Source organism: Lissotriton helveticus, chromosome 1_1 (assembly GCF_964261635.1).
Source record: "Lissotriton helveticus chromosome 1_1, aLisHel1.1, whole genome shotgun sequence".
Classification (NCBI taxonomy): domain Eukaryota; kingdom Metazoa; phylum Chordata; class Amphibia; order Caudata; family Salamandridae; genus Lissotriton; species Lissotriton helveticus.
In genome coordinates this window covers 957,709,501-957,736,140 of record NC_136057.1, presented here as the reverse complement: position 1 = coordinate 957,736,140, position 26,640 = coordinate 957,709,501, and the positions used below count along the sequence as shown (strand labels likewise).

The 26,640-nt window shown below is 43.7% G+C and overlaps 1 protein-coding gene across 2 annotated transcripts in view; it reads left to right on the top strand.

The window, feature by feature from the left end:
- Nucleotides 1-26,640, top strand: part of TAF3 (TATA-box binding protein associated factor 3) — a 640,592-nt gene that overhangs the window by 450,854 nt on the left and 163,098 nt on the right. For both annotated transcript variants that reach the window (XM_078677024.1, XM_078677032.1), the window contains exon 4: nucleotides 7,434-7,516. In XM_078677024.1, coding sequence (XP_078533150.1) covers nucleotides 7,434-7,516 — 83 coding nt within the window. The remainder of the gene's footprint in view (nucleotides 1-7,433; nucleotides 7,517-26,640) is intronic.

Genomic DNA, 26,640 nt, shown 5'->3' with positions numbered 1-26,640 from the left:
CCGAGCATAAGGTTATTGCTTTGTATTTGTTGACCCAGGTTCCTGCCCTCTCGCTAAGGATCTTGTTCAGTTCGTATTTTTTCTTCGTTAGGGTCGTGAGGGTGTTCCTGTCCTCTAAATTAGCTATGTGTCCTGATTCTAGTGTCTTGATTTCTTTCTCTAGGTCGGTTATCTTCCTGCCTCTTTCTCTGTTCTGTCTTCCTTTGATACTTATTATCGTCCCCCGTACCGTGGCTTTTAGCACGTCCCACAGGGTCTCCCTATCTATGTCTAGGCTGTCGTTGTTTGAGAGGTATTCTTTTATGGCTAGTTCTATTTCAGTACTGGTGTTCGTATTTTTGAGTAGGTCATCATCGAATCTCCATCTTCTCGTTGGGCGTTCATTGTGTTTGCCTGTCAGTGTTAGGCAGATGTGGGAGTGGTCTGAGATGGTCCTTGGGCCAATCTCCGTATGATCTATGAGGTGCGTGTGTGTGTCTGATATGAGGATGTAATCAATTCTACTGTAGGAGTTGTGTGGAGTCGAGTAGAAGGTGTACTCTCTCTGGTCTGGGTTTTGCAGTCTCCATGGGTCCCCGAGCCTTAGTTTTGTGCATAGGTTCCGCAGTGTGTTGCCTTTCTGTGTACTCTGGCTGTGTCTTTGTGGGTGTCTGTCTAGGGCTAGGTCTAGGACCTGGTTCATGTCTCCAGCAACTATTAGGAGCTCTCCTAGTGGCAGTTTCCCCAGCTCCTTGCTGGTCTCTTCCCAGAATGCCTTATCCTCGGTGTTGGGGCCGTAGATGTTTGCCACATGTATGGGTTCCTCACCTCTGAGCAGGCTGGTTAAAAAGTCCACATTTGTAAAGCGCACAATCACCTGTAAGGGTCTCTAGGCGCTGGGGGGCCGTCGGGAAGATTAAGCGAGCTATTGCCCAGAGTCACATGGTGCTGGGCTGACCTGCCGCCGGAGCCGGGGATCGAACCGTGGTCCCCAGATTCCAGCGTCAGTCGCCCTGGCCGCGGCGCCACACCTCTTCCACTTCCACTTCCACTAGTAATCTGCCTTCTGTGTCCGCTTTTGACTTGGCTAGTGTGAGTTTCGACCTTTTGCTAACGATTGTTACTACCCCATTTTTTTTGTTCTTTGCTATTACCTCACCTATCCAGCTGCCCTTTAGGCGGTCTATGTCTCCCTCCTCTAGTCTTGTCTCCTGCAGGACATAGATGTCACTCTTGAGCTTGGCCAGGTGGTCTAGGACCTTCCTTCTCTTGACTGGGTGATAAAGCCCCTTGACGTTCATCGACACTATCTTGATGTCGGTCGTAAGATTGTGGTCTGAGTTGTGTGTCATCTCTCGTTTTGTCTACCTTGGCTCTTTGTCTGGTTAGCTTCTGAACGTCTACCTGTTCTGGTACTGTGTTTAGTCTTCCATCGTGCCCTCTCTAGGGATAGGTGATAGATGTGGTGAGATAGAAAAGGATAGAAAAAGAGTAGTTTCAGCCCATATATGTTCTCCTCGCACCCCCCCCTGCCCCCCTCCACCCTCCTCCCCCCCTTACTTGCATAGTGGGTGTGCGACAACAAAGTTCCTTTGCTCCGCATCTTCCTGAGGTAGGTTGCTGATTCCTTATTCCTTCAGTGATCAGCGTTCTCTTGTTCTTTAGTCTCTGTGCCTCTTAGTCTCTAAAGCTTGTGCAAATTCTAGTGGTGGGCGTCGGTTGTTCGGATGTGGGTCTTGGGGTCTTTGAGGTAGTTTGGTGATGTATTCCTACATCGGCCATTGATTGTCTGTCCTCCCGTTCCTTAGTTCCGTGCCCACTTTTGGCCGGCGTTTCTTCCTGCTGGGAGTTTGTCTGTTTGTTTTTGTTGGCGCCTGGCTCTACCGCGTTCCTTTGCTAGAGCTATGAGGTAGGTGTAGGTGTAGTGTTGTTTCTCCTTGGTCTCCAAGTTTTTTAGGCCGGGAGTCTTGAGGTAGATCAGAGTTCTTGGTTATGAGGTAGATTCTTAGGGTCTGTTTCCCGTCTATTGTGTTTTCAGTCTGATTTTCCCTCATTGTTCGGTGAGGCACTTCTCTTTGGGGCACTTTGGCCTTGGCCCTTCACTTCCATCTCCTCGGTCGGCGGTCCTCTCAGGTAGCGTTTGAGTTCCTCTGGATCCTCGAAGATGACTGATCTCCAGTTGTCCGTAACTTTGAAGCGGGCAGGTCCCGTGAAGGAGTAGTTGAGGTTTCTTTTCCGCAGTGCTTCTCTCATGGCTAGGAAGCCCTTTCTTGCTTCTACCGTAGCTTTCGAGTAGTCCTGTGTGAGCACAATCTTGCAGCTCGCCCATGTAAGGTTCTGGTTTTTCCTGGCAAAGGTGAAGATCGCATCAGTGTGGTCTGCTCTTAGTGGGGAGCAGATTATTGCTCTCGGGCTTGGACGACAAAGGAGATGGTCGTCTAGGTCAGTTAGCTCCGCGAAACCTGAGGAACTAAGGCGAATTTAACCGGCCAAACACGAGGAGTCAACCTCGGAAAATTAACCATCAGGCGATGAAGACTGGGGCTAAAAGGTGAATAAGGCTAGAGGTCTTCAAAGGCTCTGAAACAGCTAAAACCGGACTCGGAGGTCACGGCAAAGAAGAGAGAAGAGAGAAGCAAGATGGCGACTGGTACAAGATAGAGGCGAGACGGGTCATATGAAGAGGCTACACACGCACCGGTGACGAACCAGACAGCAACGCGCCGCTAACCCCAAACAACAGGAGGCTGTAAGAAGATTAGTGAAATCAGCGAAATGGTGAAAAAAGAGCAAAAGTGAAGAAAAGGTACGCCAAGACGCCAAAGAGGCACAAACAAGGAGTGCTTCAAGCGGAAGGAAGGGAGGACAGCACCAGCAGCCCAGCCAAACGGGCATACCTGGAAAGGCGTGCCCTGCGCATTTACCGGAGAAGGCTCGCTTAAAATAGTTTCGAAACCGAAAGCACCGGCTGGAGGCAGCCATTACGACAGGCGGAAGCGGTAGGACGGAAGCGGAAGGGAGGAGCCTAAGGGGGAGGAAGCGGAAACAAGGGAATGAGACAACGCAAAGGGGAAAAAGATGCCCCCCGACCACGATCGGTGCTGGAGACCCCCACCCGAGACCAAAGGAGGGAGCGAAGCGCCAAAAACCGGAACCGGAGCATAGGAATAAACCAACCGCACAGAAAAGAAACAAAAGGAGCTGCTCAACCCTCCCACGGCAGGCGCCGAGTACGCAATAGATGCACATGCACAAGCGCGGTAGCCGGAGCGGATACTAAGGGCAGAGAAGCCACCTTAACACCTCGTAGCAAGTAAGGGGCGCAGAGCGCTCGCCGCGGTGCAGCAACTACCAAAGGCCAAACTGCCAATACGCTGCAGCTAGTGAAAGGAACAGGCGAGCAATCACTTTGCAAATTAAGCTGGCAAACAAGCTACGGCAGCAACTACCAAACGCCACGTATTAATAGTAGAGGGGAACGAGTCAAGCAAGCGCTGGAGGGGGCAAGGACAAAAACAAAGACCCGGTGTATCAAAGTACCAAGCCGGTTCCGCTACAGCTGTGAAGCGCAAGCCGCAGAACAGGCACAAACCAGACAGATAGCAACTACAAGAGCAGTAGGCGGATCGCGTGGCCTGGGCAAATCACAGCCACAAAAGATGGCTGACGTAAAGAACACAAACGACCTGAAGAAACTAAGGAAAGACAATCTGGAGTCCCCGGCAAAGCTAAAAACGGAGACAGCAACATTAGAAACAGTGCTGAAAAGAATAAATGAAGTCAAGGATGTTGCAAGAGAGACTAAAAAGACAATAGATAACATGCAACTAGAACTGGCCGCAATCCGAGCTGATCAGCATAGCACAAACACCAGACTGGAGACGGCAGAGAGTAGAATAAGTGAGGTTGAAGATGCAACAAGTAAGAACATCAAGATCACTGAGGAGCACGCGAAGATAGCCAGGGCACTACAAAAGCAGCTGGCGGAGCAGGACGACAGAGCCAGAAGGGGTAACATCAGGATTCTGGGGGTCCCGGAAGGTCTGGAGGACAAGGAGAGGTCCTGCGCAGCAATGCTCGAAGATATGATCCCCAAACTCACTGGTCTGAGCTTTGAGAGGCAGTTTGAAGTCAACAAAGCATACAGAGTACCGGCGGGGAAACCTGCCACGGGGAAACCTCCTGGATATGTTACTAATGTGAGGCCTTAGGCCTATTACTCTCTATGTCTAATGGGGCATTACTTTACTTATTTACCGGGGACTCCCATCCAGACGACGGGGAATGATTCAGGCATCTGAATCTATGAAAGATACCAATACTGGATAACTGTAGTTGTAGGTAAGTAATGCATTTCTTCTTTCCCTGATACCCCATCCCTTTGAATTTGGGTTGGCTCGGGGCTCCTTGTGCAGGTCTTTGTGGGTCTTTGGAGGACTCCTTTTGGTTTTGACCTTCTTTTCCCTGGGCTTTTGCCTGGAAAGGGACCTGTCCTTTCTTCTGGTCACCTCCCTGGTGCTGAATGGAAACCCGGGTTCTCACCCAATCATCAGCTGCTTCTCCCAACTCTCTGGTGTCTATCTGCTTAGAGTCCACTAGCGTAACTTTTCTTCTGCACATGAGTGAAAATATGTTTTTTCAAAAACAAATTATACAATCCCTCATATGCGTCAACAGTTTTACCAACAATCGAGCCTTCCAGTGCCTTCATTGAAACGTCCACAAAGTCTACCCAAGACTTTGAACTCTATTTGTGGGTGCCTCTAAACTTCACCCTGTACTGCTCTGGAGTCAGACTAAATCGTTTGACTAAGCATGCCTTCATCTGCTGGTATGATTCTGCATCCTCTCCCTTAAAGTTCAGGATCCTATCCCTCCCAGCTACTGGAATCAACTCTCACAGAAGTGCACCTCAATACTTAGAGTAGACCCTACTCATTCTAAGGGCCATCTCAAAAGCTGCAAGCCAATTGTCAATGTCATCCCCCTCAGTGTACTTGGGTACTATACCCATGGGAAGTTTGTGATCAAGACCACCACCCCAGGCCATTTAGAAATCATCATCATTTTCACTGCCACCATTTCTTTAATGCCTCCTCCCACTCCCATCTTTTCTCAGCCAATTCCAGTTTCCTCTGCTCCAAAGCTAATTGAGCCTTAATCTGTCTCTCTGCAAGGGACAGTGGTGGTTCCTGAGCAAGGGACCCTTCCCCCCTCCCACCATCTGGAATCATATGGCTAACACTAGAAAAAATGGAAGAGGGATCATCCTCACCCCCCTCTGGGGTGAGTTTGAGGGCTCACCCTCCATCCCCCCTTGAGTCTCCTCAGCTACCCCAGCCCAGGCCGTTAGGGACTTAAGCAACCCTGTCTTCTTAATCTTGTTGGAAGCAGGCAAACCCCTAAACCTACACTTTACCCTAAGATCACCCACTCCGATCTGTGACAGTTTAGTCAGGTCCAGCTCCATGGTTCCCTAGTTTTGGGTCATATTAACTAGGCACAACAGACTTAGAACAATTAGGAAAAATTAAACCTATGGCTAAAAAACAGTTGAGTCCAAATTCCAAAAATCAAACTTACAAATGTTTTGTTCTAAGGCAATTTAGAGGATTTTTACAATCTTAATTTACTTTACTGAAAGGTGTACTCTTTAAACTCAAATCCTCACCCACACCGCTGAGCACCAAATGTTGGAAAGTGGATTATTGGTAGGGGCAAATGTAGGTCTGCCACTGGCAATAAGGCCACTAACATAGTATAGGGCTCAGAATAGGTTTTAGAAAATTATTCCTATGCTCAACCCTTGGTAACGTGGCTGCGAGCTGGCAGGCTTAACTTCTAAGACAGGTATGTAAAGCATTTAAAAACACCAATTCAGTAAATAATTGAGACACAACACTAAATAGAAATCCAACACCATGTATAAAAATAGGAAATATTTGTATCTTTTAAATGACACCAAAACAAAAAAAATCCACTTAAGGGAACCAGAGATAGGGATTTTTAAAGATTAGTCACTTTCTAGTGCTTAGAAACCAACAGTGCCCCTTTTAGTCATTTCAAGGCCTCTGACAAGGACACATTCACCTTTAGCAATTGTTCTGGAGGATATCTCACCACTCTTGTGCAGCCCCCCTCCAGCAGGGTATTCTGGTGCTAATCAGGCATGTAGGTCAAGCAGACAAATGTACATGAAGTACAAAACTCCAGCAAAACATAGCGAAACCGGATATAGAATTACCATACATTCCTATAGGATGATAAATGTTCACCTACTTAATGTGGAATGCTTTATTAGTGGGTTCCATATCTTGCACTGGGAAGAATTGACGAGTATTAAAGTCCACTGGTTGTACAGTCTTCTAGGTATGGGTTTTCTAGTTTGGGTGAGGTATTGTCACTTGAGTTGATATTTATGTACCCCCTTCGTTAAACTGTCAGACCTATATTACATTTTGCATTACTCAAGCATCCCTACCACATGACTGAAAACAGGAGGGCTAAGCAACGGACCTTACTTTTCTTTTCATTAGCATGTTTTGGTGCTTAAATATTGCCTTTTAGGGTGCAGTCGTATTCCCCAGAAATACTGCCATCTCACATCAAATATTTTAAAGAATCTGTGCTTCATAAGGCATGTTCCAAGCCTCAGAAGGTTGAGGAGTGATGGGGCAGGCCTCGTAACAGGCTATTGATGAGGCTGTCAGTATGCAGCATGTTTCACAGGGCAAGCCATTGTAATCACAGACTGCACTATGAAATTGACCACGCCACCAAATCACATTTGCAACTGACTGGGTGTGGGCAGTGAGAGTGCAAAGAGGCCTGGAGACTGTTCAGGACTGCGAGCAAGCAAAAAATGACCGCTATGCGTGTTTGCACTGTGCTACGTGCAATTCGCGTTGTGCGAAGTAGCGCAAACTTCGCAAACCTATGCGAGCATAGTGTTGTGCTTCGCCCAGGGTTAGTTCTAATTCAATCTCTAAAGGGCAGAGTCTTTTGTCACTGGGAAAAACTACTTGAATAGATATTCATTTATTCACTGCGATCCCTCATATCTCGGTAAGTAACGATGTAGATGGCTAAATAAAATGATGCTGTCTTAAAATTACTTAACAGTTCCAGTATTTTACGTGATACAAATCCCTTATTATAATTTTTTATAAAAATTGAATATATTCTTTTGTGTGCGTGCATGTTTGCTGTGGCACCTTAAAAGTTTTCCCTAGGAGTCTTGACTTGACAATAAAGAGAGGATTCTGTGAACGTTCGAAGGAACTTGGTCAAAAGTCCATAAGGCCAACGTCTGCAATGAAGACCATCTGCATCATTATATTGTGATGCCTTGTGTTTTTGCATGTTTATGTACAAAATCCTTCAAAGCATTGAAATCTCTTTTCATTATCATTATTGGGGAGCATAATTTGTGTTTTTTGTGCTTCTTTAAACAGATCAAAGTGGAACCAGTTGTACCTGCTCCTTCGCCGGTTATCCCCAGGCTGACCTTAAGGGTTGGAGCCGGCCAAGACAAAATGTAAGTACATGGCATAGTATATAAATTAGCGCTGCGTTTTACAACCTAGCTGACTCTTTTGAGCCCTTAGTCCTAGAGTTTACCTTCTGATAATAAAAGATGCTTATTCTTTTGAAGTGATGTTAAACTGCTGTAGGCTCATTTTAAAGCAGGTGGCTTCATCGTTTTGTATTTTAAAACATTTACAGCTGCTTTGTTAGTAGGAAGAGGTTTCACTTTGAACAAGGCAATGATTAAGTACAATCTTATGTAGTACGATTAGCTTTTAAGATCACACAAGCTCCTTTATAAAAGGGGAACCTTTGGTCAATATTGAAATTGTACCTGTGCCGTTGAAATATAAAGTACCACACCATCTTTGTACTTGTGCCGTTGAAATGAAAGGCATTAGTGCATTCTTTCTTCATTCTGTTCCCTGACGATCTCCGTACTTCCCTGGAATTTTTGTTTCAAACGTTTAATGTTGGAGAAGGTTTAGTTGTAATGTTAGCAGCATGCACAGTTTCCTTGACACTGCGGGTATCCCAAGTGCTTATTCTCTGTTCTGACTGGCGATAGTATGTGTAGAGTGCCTGGCTCTGCATTGGTGTAGGATGTGCATTGTTCCCAGTGTGAGAACAAAGACGGTGCGGGAAACACATCTCTTGCTACAGTTAGCATTTACATGCATGGTTGCTATAAACTGTAGTACCTTCTATGACAGTTTTAAAAGTAAATTACAGATGTTGAAATCAAAATGTGCACTTTGCTAGTGTGGGTTAGAATTGGCAGTCTTACAAAACATGCTGCAAGCTTCAAACAAACTGGGTGCTGGTTAGGAAGGGACTTTGAAACCTCGCACCTGGTTACACATTAGATATTTCAAGGGTAATTAAGGTCAAGTATTATTTACAATTAACTTCTCTTTTATGACTAGCGAATTTTGCATGAAGAGTTTAACCTACGTACGACATACTGTTGTTATCATTGATATTTATAATGCCAGTTTGTATTTCTCCTGATTAAATGCATTTATATCTTTACAATAAAAAAAGAAACCCCACATTTAAGACCTATGCAGCTTACAGATGACACTTAAAATGAATATGTATAGCTGCTTTGAATGAAAGTAAATGGAACAACAATGAATGAAAAGGGAAAGGGATATGGCTTGTTAGTCAGCATCACGTTTGGAACTGGAGTGAGGTGCTATTTCCATGGCAGAGGTGAAAGCGAGGTCATCCAGGTAAACTCGTATCTAAATGAGCAAAGTAGCGATGTGAAAGCATAAGAGGAGCTGAAAATGATGATTGAATAATAAATTCAATATGTATAGACATATTGATTATGATCGAAAACCAAAATAAACTGATATTCCTCAGTAAGAGTTACCAACTGAGCATAATGCAGCCTTTAACGCATTACTGATGAACTAACTTGAATATCTGACATTACTCCGCATGCGTTGACCGCACAGGAAATACAATACTTTAAACTTTAATAGTGCCTTGGACTAATTTATGGGACTTTTTCACTCGTTCTACTGGTAATTATATATATATATATATATATATATATATATATATATATATATATATATATATATATATGTATTGTGTTGGTGGTTCCTGAGAGCGTACAAGATATTGTTATCTTTGTTGGACATATATATATGTATATATATATCCATTCGAAATCCAGTATACGGGAGAAAAGAACGCACTGGAGCCGTGGCCTCGTAATTCAGAAAGACGCTTTATTAACAACAGGTGCCCAACGCGTTTCGGAGTTGCTTCACTCCTTGATCACGGATAACGTTTTGCAAGTGAATTTACATTTTTAAAGGTACAGTGGTTCTGTTTTGTCATAAACATAGAAGAAACATTTCAGGAAACATTTCAAAGAGTAAAGTTTTGACCGAAAATTAACTTTGAATTAATGAGCATTTTAGCAGTGATTTAAAAAAAATAATAGTGGAAATCAGAAAAAGCAATTAGTACTTTATATGTGAGTCCAAAAGGGCATTTTGTGAATTGTATTGTCCCCAAGTGGGGTTGCCTACTTTCAAAAAGAAATACACATCATTCTGTTGTCTCTATCAAATCAATCACGCCCCAACTTGTAATTCTTAATCTTCAGAAAATGGATCCTAATTGCATTATCTTCCCACAAAATAATGGATGAGTTCCAATTCCATCAAATCAACTGCATTGATTTAAAGCCCATCTTCTCATCTGTAACAAAACCATAATATTTACAATTATTAAAAATAGAAACCACTGTGTGTAAGACAAAAAGTGAAAAAAGAAACTTGATAAAAACATTAAAAACAAAGAACAACAGCATAGAGGTACGGTTCAGGTTAGTTCATTCCTTATCTCAGGTGTATTTCCATTTTCTCGTCCTGATTTAACCCAAAGGGGTTCATGGTATTATACTTAATTATCATTCTAGATTCCAGTTTGCGTAACTCCAATAACCGATTCCCTCCCCTTTCCTTTAGAGGGACCGAGTCTAACACACAGAATTTTAACAAATTTTGGTTTTGTTTGTGTGTCGTGCTGAAATGGCGAGCAACTGGGTACTGTTTATCATTATTGGTGATAGCTCTTAGATGTTCAAGGATGCGTAATTTGACCTTTTTGATAGTGCTGCCTATATAGAATAGGTTGCGTGGACACTTTAATGCATATACTGCATACTCCGTTTCACAATTAAAGTGTCTCATAATTTTGAAGGCAGGTTTTTCTGAACAGAGTTTTATTGATTTACAGTTAGTACTAAATCTGCACGCCTTGCATTTAGTGCAGGTATAGAAGCCTTGTATCGGATTGGCTTTCTTAGTATCTTTAATCAAACTTTTCATAAGGGTGTCCTCAAGAGATCTATTTTTCCTGAAGGTTAGTGAAGGGAAGTTGCCAATACTTTCTTTTAGATCTTCATCTAACTTCAAAATTTAATCAGGCTCCTCCGTACTTCCCACGATTGTGTATTGTATGTAGTTATGAACCTAATCTGACTGTTCGATTCTTCAGGGGGTTTATTGTTAAAAAGGTCTTCTCTTTGAACTTTGGTTACCTTCTCAGCAGCTGCATTAATGGTGTCTGTACTATAACCCCTTTCACCAAATCTCTGTAACATTACCTTCTTTTCTTCTTCAAAATCCCTCTCTGTATTACAGTTCCGTTTGGCCCTCAGAAGTTCGCCATACGGGATACTGTTAATCAGATTCCTGGGGTGGCTGCTCTGGGCTAGTAACAAGCTGTTCCCCGCTGTTGATTTCCTATGCAGTTTGTTCTCAATTTTGTTTCCTGCTATTCTCAAATTTAGATCTAGAAATTGAATTTCATTGGTGCTCTTCTCACAAGTAAATTGTAAGTTTAGAGCATTCTCATTGAGCCTCTGTACGAATTCTGCTGCCTGACTTTGGTCACCATCCCAGATACAGAAGATGTCATCAATGTACCTGACCCAGAGGACGACGTGATCTTGATATTGGGGGGTCACCCGGACGACATGCTCCTCCCACCAGCCGAGGTAAAGACCTGCAAAACTGGGAGCGAAGCAGGTCCCCATCACCGTCCCCTGGGTCTGTCTGTACATAACTTTATTGAACAGGAAGTAGTTGTTTTTCAGGCAGATGGATATCATTTCTATGATAATTTCTGAATGTAATAGGAAGGACAAAGACCTTCCTTTCAAAAAATGTCTGCAAGCGTCTATACCCTCATTCTGTGGATTGCTCGTGTAGAGGCTGCATACATCCATGGTCATTAGTATGTAACTGTTCTTCCTTTCAATAGCTTTAATTTTAATTAGGAAGTCCCTGGTATCTTTTATGTACGCAGGTAACCCTTGTACAAATGGCTGTAAAAAATGGTCAGCCTACTTGGAAATATTTTCAAGGGAACTGCCACGGGAGGATACAATAGGTCTGCCCGGTGGTCTAGTGGCATTCTTATGAATCTTGGGTAAAAGATAGAGAATGGGAATTATGAGGTCCTTACAGCATAGGAATAAATATTCATTCTGTTCTAAAATTCCCTGGTCCCGCCATTCCACCAATTTCTCTCCCACAATTGTGTTAGCATTTTCATAACAAGATCGAGACACCACACAGTTCTTAGTTTGATCTGATAGCTGTCTCAAGCCTTCATCTAAATACATGGACAGTGGCCAGATCACCATGTTCCCCCCTTTATCCGCTTGTTTGATAACAATGTCTCTGTGATCCTCCAGGCTTTTTATCTCTTTCGTGATGTTTTGTTTACCATTAAATGTTTTTCGTTCAATGTTTTTCAGTTCCTTGATCATGCCCTTTTCAAAGCAATTGATAATGTCGTTATTAATTACAGGAGTAAAGATAGATTTTGGCTTGAATTCGCTCCTACTACTCATGCCAAAATCAATACCTGTATTGATCAAATTAAGGAACGGTTCATCAATGAAAGACTCAGGGTTTGCCAGTTCTTGAATTGTATGTAACGTGTCAATTTCATTTACTGTTATGCCTGTGGGGATCTCAGAGACATTCGGATTGGTTGTTTGCCTCCTATTAGCGTACTATTTTTTCAATTTTAGTTTCCTAACAAAGTGAAAAAGGTCAATTCTTGCGTCCGTATAATTAAAACATGCAGAAGGACAAAATGATAATCCCTTTGATAAAACTTCCATTTCTGTTTTAGAAAAAGAATAATTTGAAAGATTTACCACAGTTTTCTGTGTCTTCATTTCTTGGCTTGCTTCCCCCTTGTCAGCATTCCCACTGGAGTTTCTCCTGTGCTCTTTGCGGCGAAGTTTTTCGCTTTTTCGCCTCAGCCTCCTCGCCCCTGCCTCCTCGCCCATGACCTTTTCCCTGGCTGCTGGTGTTGTCATTGCCTTGTTGGCTTTGGGCCCTTCCTTCGGCCATCAGGGGTATTTCCTTTAAAAATCTGTCTTTTACTCCCACTATATCAGAGGGAGCATTGTGATCGACAGTGTTGGCGTCTCTATTAACACTTTCATTTTCAACATCCGCCACAGTTGTAGTACTCGAAGTAGATGCCTTGTTTTTAATCTGCCCTGCAGCCGCTATTGCCGCCTCCGCACTTTCCTTGCGCAGGTGGTCAAATTTTTTGCTGAATGTGAGGATTTGTCCTTTATTATAACCTGCCTCATCTCTTTCAAATTTCGTCACTTTTTTGTTCTTAATTTCTTCTTCAATTTTTTCTAATCTGTTATTAATTTTTAACATTTCTTGATCAAATTCATCAGTGCTCAATAGATTTTTCAATTTATCACTAATTGTTTCTATTTCTTCATTTAGTTTCACACAATCTTTCTCTGCATATTTAATGAGTATTTTCAACATGTTAAGCGAGCACCCTTCGTTGTTACTCATCCATTCATCGATCATCTCAGGGTCAGGGTCTTGGAAGGTAGGAATTGTGTAGATTCGTAAACCACGCGGTATCCTTCCAACATCCACATATTTTTTAAGTGATAAAGCTTCCCAGCGCTTTGACTGCTCCTTTTTCATTGTTTTCCATAGCAGATCCAAGAGCTTTCGTTTTTCATCAGGCGCTTGATTTGAGGTTTGTCCCGTCAAGGAACTCGTCCCTGGAACCGCCGTTCTCACAAACAGCTTGTTTGCTGCCTCTCTCCGCTTGTTGCACCTCTCCGTTGCCATGGTAATAAGGTGATCCTTCCGGCTTGTAATCTTAAGCCGATGCGTCTGTTTTCTAAGTCGGCAAAAATACCTGATGTCGGTAAATGCCGAAAATCGCCTTCCCTCCTCCGTTGCTTGGTACGAGATGCCTTGATACTGCTTTTTGCCGTCGACCGCAACCCGTTCGGTGACTCAAAGCCCTCCAGCTCCCCGCGGCTCACCTACACAGATTACAGCGTCGCCGGCGGCAGCAGTCCTTTTTTCCTTCCGTCGCACCTTTCAGTACTGCTCCAGGGGGTCGGCTCGATTGCTTTTGTCAAAGTTCCAACGCAATTTGCAGTATATCTAGCCTCAATGTGACGACGGGCAACACGGCGAGGACGCCACTCCTCCAATATCCATTCGAAATCCAGTATACGAGAGAAAAGAACTCACTGGAGCCGTGGCCTAGTAATTCAGAAAGACGCTTTATTAACAACGGGTGCCCAACGCGTTTCGGAGTTGCTTCACTCCTTGATCACGGGTAACGTTTTGCAAGTGAATTTACATTTTTAAAGGTACAGTGGTTCTGTTTGTCAGAAACATAGAAGAAACATTTCGGGAAACATTTAAAAGAGTAAAGTTTTGACAGAAAATTAACTTTGAATTAATGAGCATTTTAGCAGTGATTTAAAAAATATAATAGTGGAAATCAGAAAAAGCAATTTGTACTTTATATGTGAGTCCAAAAGGGCATTTTGTGAATTGTAATAGTGCCTTGGACTAATTTATGGGACTTTTTCACTCGTTCTACTGGTAATTATATATATATATATATATATATATATATATTTTTTTTTTTTTCTTACACAACGAACACCTCTTCTGGTTCACAGATGAAAGGCACACACAAAGTTTTGTCAAAGCAAAAATGCTTTATTTGGTGCTTAGCCTCCCACCCCCTCCTAAGACAGACGCGTTTCGCCTCGCTGCTATATATATATATATATATATATATATATATATATATATATATATATATATATATATATATATATATATACATACATGCTCAGCAGTCCCTTCAGTTGACGAAAAGAAGACTCAAGCACTCAGGGTAAGGCGGCAGGATTTATTCACGCCTACAGCAAAAATGAAATGACAAACTCGTTTCAGACAATGTCCTTCCTCAGTGTCAGCGGTATGCTGCTCACGGCTCATTTTTCTATACGCCCTCGGAGAAGGCGGACTACATTTGGTTACAAGTATGTTTAGTTGAAAACGCTGATAAAACGTGGCGGCCATTATTATGTATAGCATAAATGCGAGTGAAGGTAACATTTATAGCCAGGCTTTTTTCCTCTATACACAAACAATATGCAATCACTCTAGGCTGATAACCACTGCCAGTCAGAGATAAAATCTCGCCGTGTATCGGCATCGTTCTGGCTTAATTACCAATGAAGCGTTACAAAACACCAAACAAATAACCCTTGCACCATGAACACCCGGTAAAGGCAAATTACAATCAAGCCGTGTATCGGCACATCTCCGGTATAGCAGTATATATTATATCCCGGAGATAAACCAGTGTCAAGCTAATTGTACTGCATATGTGGCAGCGAGGTAGGAAAGAGATATAACACATTCATATATTGCAGATTGCCAATTGTCCTAATAATTACTTAAATGTATTCGATACATAGAATGAAAATGGAAAAAACCCGTGTCAGTCAGAAACATACTCGAAGTCATATAAAGACACATCATTTTGTGAAATTTCGACATTAGGACATGATTGAAAATTTAAAAGTTAATTGAATATAGATCGTGTATAGATATCACATCCTGGAGATCTCTTGAAGAAACACCTCATGATAGTATTTACGTCCATGAGTCACTACAGTACAGTTTTCTTATATATTCATATATCTATGTTCTTCAATTATCTAGGATGTAGTACAGAGTCAATTACAATAGAGACATGAATGGAGAGTCCGAGAATCATCTACCTAAATGGACTGTCAGTTCTTCCCCTATATTGAGCCCTGAGGGACTTTTGGTCTGCAGGTCTATAATGAATCTAGATTCTAGTCTCCGAAGACTCAACAGTCTATCCCCCCTCTAGGGTTCAAGGGCACATGATCAATGCCAAAGTAACACAGCAATTCCCTGTTGCTGCCATGTACTTTGGCAAAGTGTCGAGCCACAGGATAGGTTACATCCTTATTGGTAATTGCTCTTTGATGTTCCAATATTCGGAGTTTTACGTTGTTAATAGTACTCCCAATATATTGTAGTCCGCATGGGCAGACCAAACAGTACACTACGTAAGGTGTCGTGCAAGTGATAAATTTGTTGATAATTTTGGGTTTTCCCAAACCCGGAACACTATACATTAGTGTGCGTCTGCTATTATCACATGCTCGACATTTCCCACATGGGAAAAACCCCCTCATATCTTTCAGAGTGCCACTGGTCTTAGATTGAATCGGCATAAGGTGACTCTGAACAAGATTATCTTTGATTGACTTAGATTTCCTGAACGTAAGCAATGGTTTAACTGGAACATCATTCCCTATTATAGGATCCGTACGTAGTGTGTGCCAGTTTCTTGTGAGCATTTGTCTCAGTTTATTGGCCTCGTCAGAATAGGTTGTGATCATACGGAATTTGCTATTCAACTCCGAATGCTCAATGGTCTTTGAAGCTTGTTCAAGAAGATGTTTCCTGGGGATTTTCAGTACCTTCTTGAAAGTATCATCCAACAAGGCTGGATCATATCCTCTAGTCAGAAATCTTGCGATACACCCCTTGGCTGCTGAGATAAAGTCTGCTTCCAGAGAGCAATTACGTCTCAGTCTCAGCAGTTCTCCATAGGGGATACTGCGAATCAAAATGGGGGGGTGACTACTCCCAGTATGTAGTATACTGTTGCCGGCTGTCGGCTTCCTATAGAGAGCAGTTTCCAGACCCCCCTTATTGACAAAAACCTTCAAATCAAGGTAATGTACCTCCGTCTCGCTTATGTCAGATGTGAATTTCAAATTCAACTGATTGTGATTGAGATCAGCAATGAATTCTTCTGCCTGTGTGGTGGAGCCCCTTCACACTAGGAAGAGGTCGTCGATATATCGACGCCATACCACGATGTGCTTGGCCCATCGCTGGTTTTCACCAGCTAGGGCAACCTGCTCCTCCCACCAGCCTACGAAAAGATTTGCATAGCTGGGGGCGAAGCAGGTTCCCATCGCAGTCCCACTGATTTGCCTAAACAGGTCATTCTGGAAAAGGAAGATGTTATTTCTGAGACAGAAATTCAAACATTCTATCAGCATCCTCTCATGTTCCATATATTTGGCTGATCTTTTATCCAGAAAGTACTTGACAGCCTCTATTCCTTGCTCATGTTGTACACTTGTATAGAGGCTGGCAATGTCTAGGGTAATCAGTACATATGTTGGATCCCAAACAATCTGATCAATCTGTCCAATAAAATCCTTAGTGTCTCTAACATATGATTTTAAATCAATCACAAAACCAGAAAGAAAAGAATCAATATAGATAGACAAGTTTTCCGTGAGACTCCCCTTCGAGGAAACATTAGGTCGCCCCGGTGGGTACTGAAGATCTTTGTGAACCTTAGGCAATTGGTAGAAAGTCGGAGTTATAGGTTCCGGATTTCTAAGAAAAAGGAATTCATTCATATCTAACATCAGTTTGTTACGCCACTTATTCAAGAGATCATGATAAGCCTTGATGCTTTCTGCATATTCATCTTTATTTATTTTTTGATAGTTTCTAAGATCTTGAAGCTGTCTCAATGACTCCTGACAGTACTGATCTCGTGTTAGTAGAACAACGTTCCCCCCCTTGTCTGAGGGTTTTACAACAATCTCTTTGTTTTTACTCAGGTTGGAAAGAGCATTCGTTTGTGCGATGGTTAGATTGTTCCTTTTCTTAGTCCTCTTGTTGGTTGAGAGTCTGTGATTCATGAGATCTTGTGCCACAGCGTCTGCAAAGGTGTCTATTGCATCATACGGCATCTGCGGATTGAACTGTGAGGGAGCCTTAAAATCCGTTATTGGTGATTGTTGTTGAATGCATTGCACTCCCGGTGTTCCAGTGATTTCTTCAGAGGCCTCATCCGATTGTTCAGTTCTCAGATCCTCCAATGTTTGTGCCGTTTTAAGATCCTTGATGGACAGTACATCTGTGGGACACACTGGGATTTTCTTTTTTGTTTTCCTCGTGCCATCAGTCTGGGGTTTCATTTTGTGGAACTTGTGTAGTTTAATTTTGCGGGTCAGTTTGAATAGATCGATGCGGGTTTGGGTGTATTCCAGTCCATTGTTCGGGCAGAAGCTGAGCCCCAATTGTAAAGTGTCCTCCTCATCTTGTGTTAGAGCCTGATCAGTCAGGTTGACAATCGTAGGACTGGAATCTACCATTTTTTCCCTTTCTTCTTGCGAATGTTTTGGGCTACAGCTTTGCCCCTTCCTCTTCCTCTGCCAGCCGCCTCGTCGGGTTCTCCGTCGTTTTCGGGTGGCTTGAGTTTGCCCCCTCTCAGCCAGGTGCGGCGGATGAGGTCGAATTCCAAGTGAAAAGGGTTCTTTCTCCCTTCACTTCTTGGTGTTGGCCTCTCATCTCCTGATTGTTCTTCTTCCGTGGCTGAGGATTCCGATGTGGCCGGTTCTTCTACCGGTCCGATATTCTTCGTCTTATTAAGAGCTTTCTGAGGACCATCGAATTTTTTAGAGAAAGTAAGAATTCTTCCTTGAGCGTAGTCACGCTCATCTCTTTCAAACTTTTCCTGCTTCCGCTGTCGTATTTTCAGTTCATATTTGATCAGACGTTTTTTCATATCATCCCGTAATTGTGTTGATTTGACTGAGTCAGTTTCTTTGGCAATTTCAATCTCAAGGGAGGCTATTTCATCAATTGCTTTCGCTCTATCGCTCCAAGCGAATTTGACAAGTAGATCGAGCATAGCTTTACAGGAGGCTGCAGTGAGGTCAGCCCATTGCTCCAATAGCATGGGATCAGGGCTCTCATATGCGGGTACTGTATATATGCGAAGCCCCCTGGGCACACGATCCACGTCAATATAATTTTGTAGAGAGGTAGCCTCCCACCATTTTCGTATCTCTCTTTCACTCAATCGTTCTAGTTTCAAGAAAAGATTCTGTAGAGAACTCTGTGGTACGTTCCCCCTGCCTCCGGTGTCTGGTGCAGCAGAAAAGTTTGGTGCGCGTTTCTTAAAAACATCTAAAGCCGCTTTGCGGCATTCCTCTTCATCACACATGCCTCTTGGCGTTTTTGAAAACCACAGGGAAGCCTCCCCGGGTTTTTCCACCAATACCCACTCGCCTCGCTGTTCAATGGACCCTCGCAAATGCAAGCGGCAACAGTCAGGAGTGTAAACAACGGGAACGGCGACTTACCAGCGTCTATGACATCAGCGGTGCGCCCATCCGTTAGCTCCTCGCGCTTCTGGTCCGTGTACAGCGGTGCTCCCGACAAACGTAAACAACAGCTCGGTGCTACCAGAGATCTCGGGGCACTCGTTGGCGGGTGCTATATCGCGCTGGTAGACGCGTAATATATTCAAGCTCAGCAGTCCCTTCAGTTGACGAAAAGAAGACTCAAGCACTCCGGGTAAGGCGGCAGGATTTATTCACGCCTACAGCAAAAATGAAATGACAAACGCATTTCATACAAAGTCCTTCCTCAGTGTCAGCGGTATGCTGCTCACGGCTCATTTTTGTATACGCCCTCACAGAAGGAGAAGGCGGACTAGATTTGGTTACAAGTATGTTTAGTTGAAAACGCTGATAAAACGTGGCGGCCATTATTATGTATAGCATAAATGCGAGTGAAGGCAACATTTATAGCCAGGCTTTTTCCCTCTATACACAAACAATATGCAATCACTCTAGGCTGATAACCACTGCCAGTCAGAGATAAAATCTCGCCGTGTATCGGCATCGTTCTGGCTTAATTACCAATGAAGCGTTACAAAACACCAAACAAATAACCCTTGCACCATGAACACCCGGTAAAGGCAAATTACAATATATATATATGTGTGTATATGTACCGAGTGGTGGAAAAAGGGGGCGTGGCAACCCTCCCCAGGCCGTGGCAATCCTCCCCAGGCCGATTTCAGCCCCTGGGGCCGGCGACCACATCCCCCAGGATCTGGAATTCTTTTTTAATATTTGTTATTCATTAAAGGAAGGCCCTCCTCACGGGCAGATTTCTGCCCCAGGGACCCCATCCCCCGGGCCTGGCCTCATTGGTGGGTGCTTTGGCAGGCACCCACTCAACACTGATGGGTACGGCGGGGGGAGAATGAAGGCCTCTGCGGTCCCTGCTGGCTCCCCGCCTCCCTTGGGAGCAGGCATTGATTTTACACAAAGGGCATTGCCAAATATACAGCTCTGTCTGTGTAAAAGCAATTAGGCTTCGCTTCTAGCAAGCAAGAGCATTTTTGTTCTGATCTCGCTTGCTGGAAGCAGAGCACAATTGACTATGTCTTGGCAGGAGCAGTAAAGCTCCTGCCAAGCCATAGCAAACAGCTATGACCTGGGGGCGGATTGTGGACCATAGATTTGTGTGTTTGGGACAGAGAGAGTGCTAGAAAGAGTGGCCGTGACAGAGACCTAGGTTCATCTAATGGCAACTGTAGTTGGGTTGGACAGAGAGGGTTAAAGTGACATCATTTGCTGCCTTTGGTTGAAAGCATTACGAATTGCCAACATCCAGACCTCATGATTGTGCACTGTGGTGGCAATGACCTAGGCACAATTAATGGGGTAGGACTGGGAATCCTAATGGAGGATACCTTTGGTAAATGAATGTCACCTTTCCCACATACTGCCTTGGTGTTCTCCAACATTTTCCAAAGACAAAAATAGCAGTGGTCATCCCAGTTTTGTCTTCAGATAGAGAAAACCAGGAAACATGTCAATAAAGCTGTTTCTGTATTTCTCAGAGACTATAACATTAGCTCTACATACCATAACAACTTGCGCTTCGATATTGACGGAATATATTGAAAAGACCATTTCCCAACACATGCAACAGGGCGTTTCTTAGTAACTTGAGACTGAATCCTGGTCTATTTGTATTTATTGTCTAAACACCATAAACACAAAGGCTCTTTTCAGAGCCAGCCCTTTTCTGAAACACTGGTGCTTTTTGTTTTCAAATCCTCTTTTCTAATTTCTCACTGGATCCGCAAACCCACTGCGTATCTTCAGCCAAATAAGAGGCCTGCCAGCTATGTTGCAGGGGGATACAGACAGATCTGCATATCCGGTCCCAACCAAAAGTACACATGCAATACAGAACACAGTTGATACAAACTTATCTTATGACAATTTATACAGCTTCATTACTGCCTGTGCGGGGGTGTGAGTGGCTACATGGGTGTGTAACTGGGTGTGTCAGCGGTTTTGCTGTTGGGTGTGTAAGAGATTGTGGACATGTGAGTGGCTGAGTTGGTTTGTGAGTGGTTCTCTGGGTCCAAGTGTGTGCATGATTGTATGGATGTGTGGGTGTATGGATGTGGAGTGGGTGGGTGGGTGTGAGTAGGTGTATGCTTTTTTCATTTGGATCTAGATCCACGGATCTACCGCTAATTAAGAAGGGGCGGTGTGTTATTATCTGTATGGTTGTGTGAGTGGTTTCTGGTTCTCTGGGTGTGTAAGTGGCTTTACAAGTCTGTATGTGTAAGTGGCTGTTGCTGTGTATATGTGGTTGTGTGAGTGCGTTTAAGTGCTTTTGTGGCCCTGTGAGTGGGTGTGGGGTTGGTTTTCTGGGTCTGTGAGTGGATGGATCACTGACTGGGTGGATGTGTGAATGGTTTTTTTTTGTTTTAATTGGAATCTGGGTTTGTGGATCTGTCACAGATTCACACACGGCGGTGAATGCCTCTGTGAGTGGGTGTGTGTGGTTTTCTGGGTATGTGAGTGAATGTATTTAGTAGGTGTATGGGTGTGTGAGTGGTTGTGTGAGTTGATTTGGGAGAAAGTGTATTTTTTTTAAAATTGGGATCTGGATCCGCGAATTTGTCTCGTATTCATCAGAGAGGTCTGTGTGGGTGCCTATATGGGTCTGACTCAGGGCATGAGTGGTTAGGGGGCTGGGAGTAGATATATCAGTGACTGTATTTGGTGTGTGAGTGGTTGTGTGGGGTGTGAGAGAGTGTCTGAGTGAGTGTAAGTGGATGTATGTGTTTTAGGTCTCACCTTGGCAGCAAATGCACTGTCTCATTGAGAGATGCTATGTTTAGCATGTGGGCTTTCATTCCACCCCTCACTGGTGCTTTGTTTGTGTGTGTTGTTCTAAAAAGCTTGCAACTTGCTCCTCCTCTGGAGTATTAATAGCCTATTACGGTATCCTTTCCCTGAAGGCTTTTTCCCTTTGTGTTTGCGCACTAATTTTTTCATGTTTTGTGTTTTTATGAAGCTTGTGTGTAATGTTTGGACGTCTTTCTTTGTATAACATCCCGTGCGGTGTCAATGATTCCCCTGCCCCCTGCTTCAGCAGGCGCTGCTGGTGCTCTCTCACGTTCCCAAACGCTGGCATCCTTGCGCTTGTTCTCCTTTGTTTTACATTGAGTTAATATGAGGCTGTCAGTTCAAATAGAGATCATTTCAGGTTAAACAAACTGCACAGTTAAGCACTTTATTGAGGCCCTTTGAGTGTCGCCGTACCCAGAGCGATGAGTGCATTCCTAGCAGCGACTCGGTGCGCTGCTGCTTCTGCCTTCTAAAGTCCAGTTTGCCTCGCTGCTTTGCAGCTGTATTCGGTGGAGAAGTGTGGCTCAGGGGTTAGAGGCAGCAGACCCGGAAGCTGAGATCGGTCCTGAACCAGGGTTCAATTCCCCGCCTCGGCGGGGTCTTGGGCTAAAAAATTCCACGGACTCGATAATTCTCGCCCCGGTGCCTCCTCGACTCACGGGTTCACACTCTGCGACTCTGGGCAATAGCTTGCTTAATCTCCACAACGGCCCCTCGCAGCGGGATGCCTGACTTTCACCTTGTGGATACCCTGCTATCTCACAGGGGAATACCAGGAAGGGTTCCCTAAGCAAGCGCCGGGAAACCCACTGCGGGTAGCTGTGCGCTATATAAGCTCAACTATATTTACATTTACATTTACATTCCACTACACCGGTCCGGAGAGCGAGCCCTAAGGGTAGGAGGCTACAGAAAGGCACACAGTAATGCTGTTGCTTTTATGAATGCATATTTGTTTGATTTCACATTCTGTCCCACCTCCATTTTGTTGTGCAGTTTGTCAGATCCTGTTGCTGGCAGGCACAGCTGATTATTGATAATCGGTGAAAAAGAGTCAAAGGCCATGAGGCTTTACTACAAATGTGCTTAATGGCAAAAAAAAAGTATTCAGATAGCTTAAGGTGATGTGAGCGACCATTGTTGCATTTCCAGTTTTCTTTCTGTGTGAAGTTTGTGGCATATATTTTGATATGCTGGAATACCAAAACACATGTTAATTTTTCACATTATGGACAGAGAAAGTTTAAGGTAATGCGAAACAATGGGACAGGAGAGCTTGAGACTTGACCATAATTTGTTTGTGTTTAGTTAACACTTAATCCATGGGTGGTACAAAAATTCCTTCAGAATTGATATTGTCGAAGTCAGTACCTCAAATTGGCAGGTAATGACAGACCTTTGCACAGCACATCCCTGGCCATGTAGCCAACATGGTCTGTGATTATTGAGCAGACAGCAGGAAGGATAAAACATCTGCAAATTTCACTTATTTTTTTATTGTTTTATTTATTGTTGTTTATTGTTTTATTTATTCAGAGTTTTATAGAGTGAAGCCAGCTTAATGACATTGGAGCGATTTACAAGAGCAGCGTTTACACACGGTCAAATTCATTTTTTGGCACTGGGAGATTATGTGATGTGCCCAAAATCACAGGATGTTCAACCTAAGCTGCGACTCCAACCAGGTTCCCCAGATCCAAAATCGCAACTCTGGCTGTAATGCCTCATTCTCTTAATGTTCACAATCGCATCTTATATATGAATTTGGAAAATGGTATTCAGGAATTTCTGAAATGACTCCATGTCTTTCAATTAAAGTCATAGCCGTCATCGATCACACATCGATTCCTGGCCCACCACACTAATTGACTCTAAAGTAAAGTAACTTTTCTCCTGTGTCTTTCGATACTGCAGATGACTCGAGAAGCTTCCCAAAGTTTTTCATGGCCTCATACCCCCCAAAGGAATGCCTGACATTTCTGGCCTAAGGATACTTGCAAAGGATGCGCTACTGACATTCTGGGAAAAACCTCACTAACCATGCGTATTTATGCAGCAAACATGGCAAATCCTTACACCTGCAATAGCACTTGTCCGCTTTGAGGAAGTGTAAGTGTTTTGATTTGAGGTAAATATTCATCTGTGCTTCCTCTCCCATCTTAGTACTATGGAGCTGCTGTTTCTCTCTCACATGTCCCTTCATAGAGACGGGTCACACACTCACTCAACCACTCAGAAAGCATGTATGCTGTGATACATTAGTTTTGCAGTTTACCTTCCAAACATTCCCCCTTCACCACAAATGCAGCCCAGCCATTCCTCAATACTCATTCGCTCAGCCATCGTAGTCCTCCACACCGTAGGCCCTTTAAGACCAACATGAACAAGAAGTATGTCAGCAAGCAGAAGAAAAGCCTTGTTGTGCTCTTTTATTCATATTGTTGCCCTCTAGTAACTGCAGAATGATAATGAGACTGAAAAGAGAGCTGTCCTATGCAAATAATGTCTTCCCAGGCTTGCTTTCTTCTGAGACGGTCGCCTGCTTGCGCTGTGATACCGCCTCCAACATATAGTCTTCAGCCTAATTCAAAAGCAGCCTACTTATCTTAGTCTAGGATTGTGGCGCTCGAAGGCCGCACATGGGGACGTCACCCTCATTTATCAGGGTCCCAAATTGCCTGCAGCCATCCTTTATGCAGGGCATAGGCGTTCGTGGGCTTCCTTCAAAGAAAGGAAGGGGATGTTTAAACCCCCAGTGCAAACCCAGACCGGCGCTGTGCTGTGCTGTGATACGATACTCCATCCCTTCACCTGCTGCAGCAGGCATGATTCAGACCTGGTGAAGCAAAGTCCTCACACTGCCCTTGTCTGTCTCCTGGAGAAAACATCCTTTCTAGCTTCTTATTGCACCTAATGAAGGGAGCACTTGCCTCAAACTGTACCCATCTTTAGCCAGAGCTCATACTTGACCGTTATTACTTGCCAACCTCTGCTTTGATAGGTCGGCTCCCATAAAAATGACAAATCACTACCATCTAACTTATTTTACTGTCAGTGTAGCACCTTCCTCGCATTCTTGTGCTCAGTTATATCCAAAGGCCACATTTGCGCTCTACAATACACCAAATTTAAAGGACAAAGAATGAATACATTAATAAAAGAAGATACTTTTTTCCCTATCGCACCTACTTGAGAAATAGGTGTGTTGGTGGATGGTCATGAGGGACAAGATTTGTAATTTTTAGGCACATGTGCCAAAAAGAGTTTCCACTTTCCTCCTCGGTTTTTCCAAGTGAAAATAATATTCGCAAATCAAAATAAAAGCACATTTTGACATTTTACAAACCTTAGGATACTTTGACAGCCTTGGCAGGATTCAAACCCTTGTCCTGTGAGAGCCTGGGCCACCAGAGTCGCAAGACTTCCATTGAGTTATAGCTCCTTTGAGGTCTAGATCATTGCAGTAGTAACTATAAGCAACATACTGGCCCTGATGTCATTGTATGTGGCTTCCATTGCAATTGAAAAGGATGGCCATGATATTGGGACGATTTGTGAGGCTACTGACATGGAAGCTAGTGTGGTCCAATGGGTAAGTTCCTGACTTCCTGCCAGACAACCAGAGTTCAAATCCAGAGTTCTGCACCAGGTGACTTATGGTGGCACAGCAGAGCTAAGTTGGAGGTGGGACTGCCTGGCCAATTGGTGAGTAAAATGTGTGTGTGTGTGTGTGTGTGTGTGTGTGTGTGTGTGTGTGTGTGTCGCGTAAGAATGGAGTGATGCCTGCCGACAGGTGGTTGGCAGAGTGGTTGGTAGGTAACGTTGGTCTGGCAAAAGCAAGGAGTGGAAAAGGCGCAGTTTGAGGGTGGGAACAGTGACAGGTAAAAGAAGGGGAACAGGTGTTGAGTGAGGTGGAGGGTAGGGCTGGGAGGGGTTGTAGGAGGAGCCTATGTGGGTTGGGTAGGTGTCGTCAGAGAGCAGGGATTTAGAGGATAGGTGTAGGGGGAGAGTATGGGGTCCCAGATACTAAGAAGGGGTCATAGATGGAGATGGAGGAGCCTGGGGCCAAATGCAAGTCTGCTTGCATTGCAAATCCTTGTTTTAATTGGGGTCTGAAACCACTGATCTGCAGCGGATTCACAAGGGCCACGCTGAACGCCGCGGTGGATCCTTGTACCCACCCAAAAAAAGATTTGGGTGAATTTTTTGTTCAGGCGGGTTCCCTCACAGACCCCTCCATCGGTTCCATGGAGTCAGGGTACGTCTATCCTGACCCCTTTTATCCTTTTTATATTTTATTTCTCCTCCTGGCAATGATGTTCCAATTTACAAAATGGCAGCCACAACTTTTCTCCCAGGTTGTGGCCAGCCAATCGCGGCATTGCTGCTGGTGCATGGATCAGCTGATCCAGCAAAGTGGATTCGCGTGGTGGATCCTTGTCTCTAGATATACATAAATCTTTTTTCTTTAAGAACTCCAAAACTACTTAACAGATTTACACCTTATCAATCAAAATGCACTCTTTCTAGACCAAGATCCAGCCTTTTGACAACTTTGGTGTAATTCTGTTCAGCTGTTTGGGCTGTAGTCGTGCCTAAAAATCCATATGGGAAATTTCATGGGAAAAACCTGTTTTATGTCCCCCAATTATTCCTGCCTTCTCTTGTCTAATCTTCCTGAAACGTTCCAAACTGCAGCTGATGTGAGTGGCAAACTAATTAAAAAAATGTCATGAAGATTCGTCAAAACACGCCAAAGTTATTAGCAAATCAAAAAAAAACTTTTTCTTATGGAAAAGTGTTCCTACCTGTAACTACCCAGTGGTGACCGCGACTGGGTAAAATATATAGTGATTTTTGAGGATATAACAATAAAACACATTTTCATATAAATTTGTATTTGTTAAATATTTGTATTTTTAAATCCCTATCTTCCTTTGCTTTTACGCAACCCTAAAGAACACCAAACTTCCCTTTATCTCCACACTCACCTCAACTGCCCTCCAAACCCTAAAAAACCCTTACCTTCACTTCTACCCTCCCCTGAGTCCGAAACATATCTACCACCCTTTGCTTCTATCCTCCCCAAAACCCTAAAGCACCTTCCATTTCTGTACCTTGACCCATCACTACACCCTATAAACCCCTCACCCCCTTTGCATGCACCCATCCCCAAACGGTACAAACCCCTCACCCCTTTTACCTATACA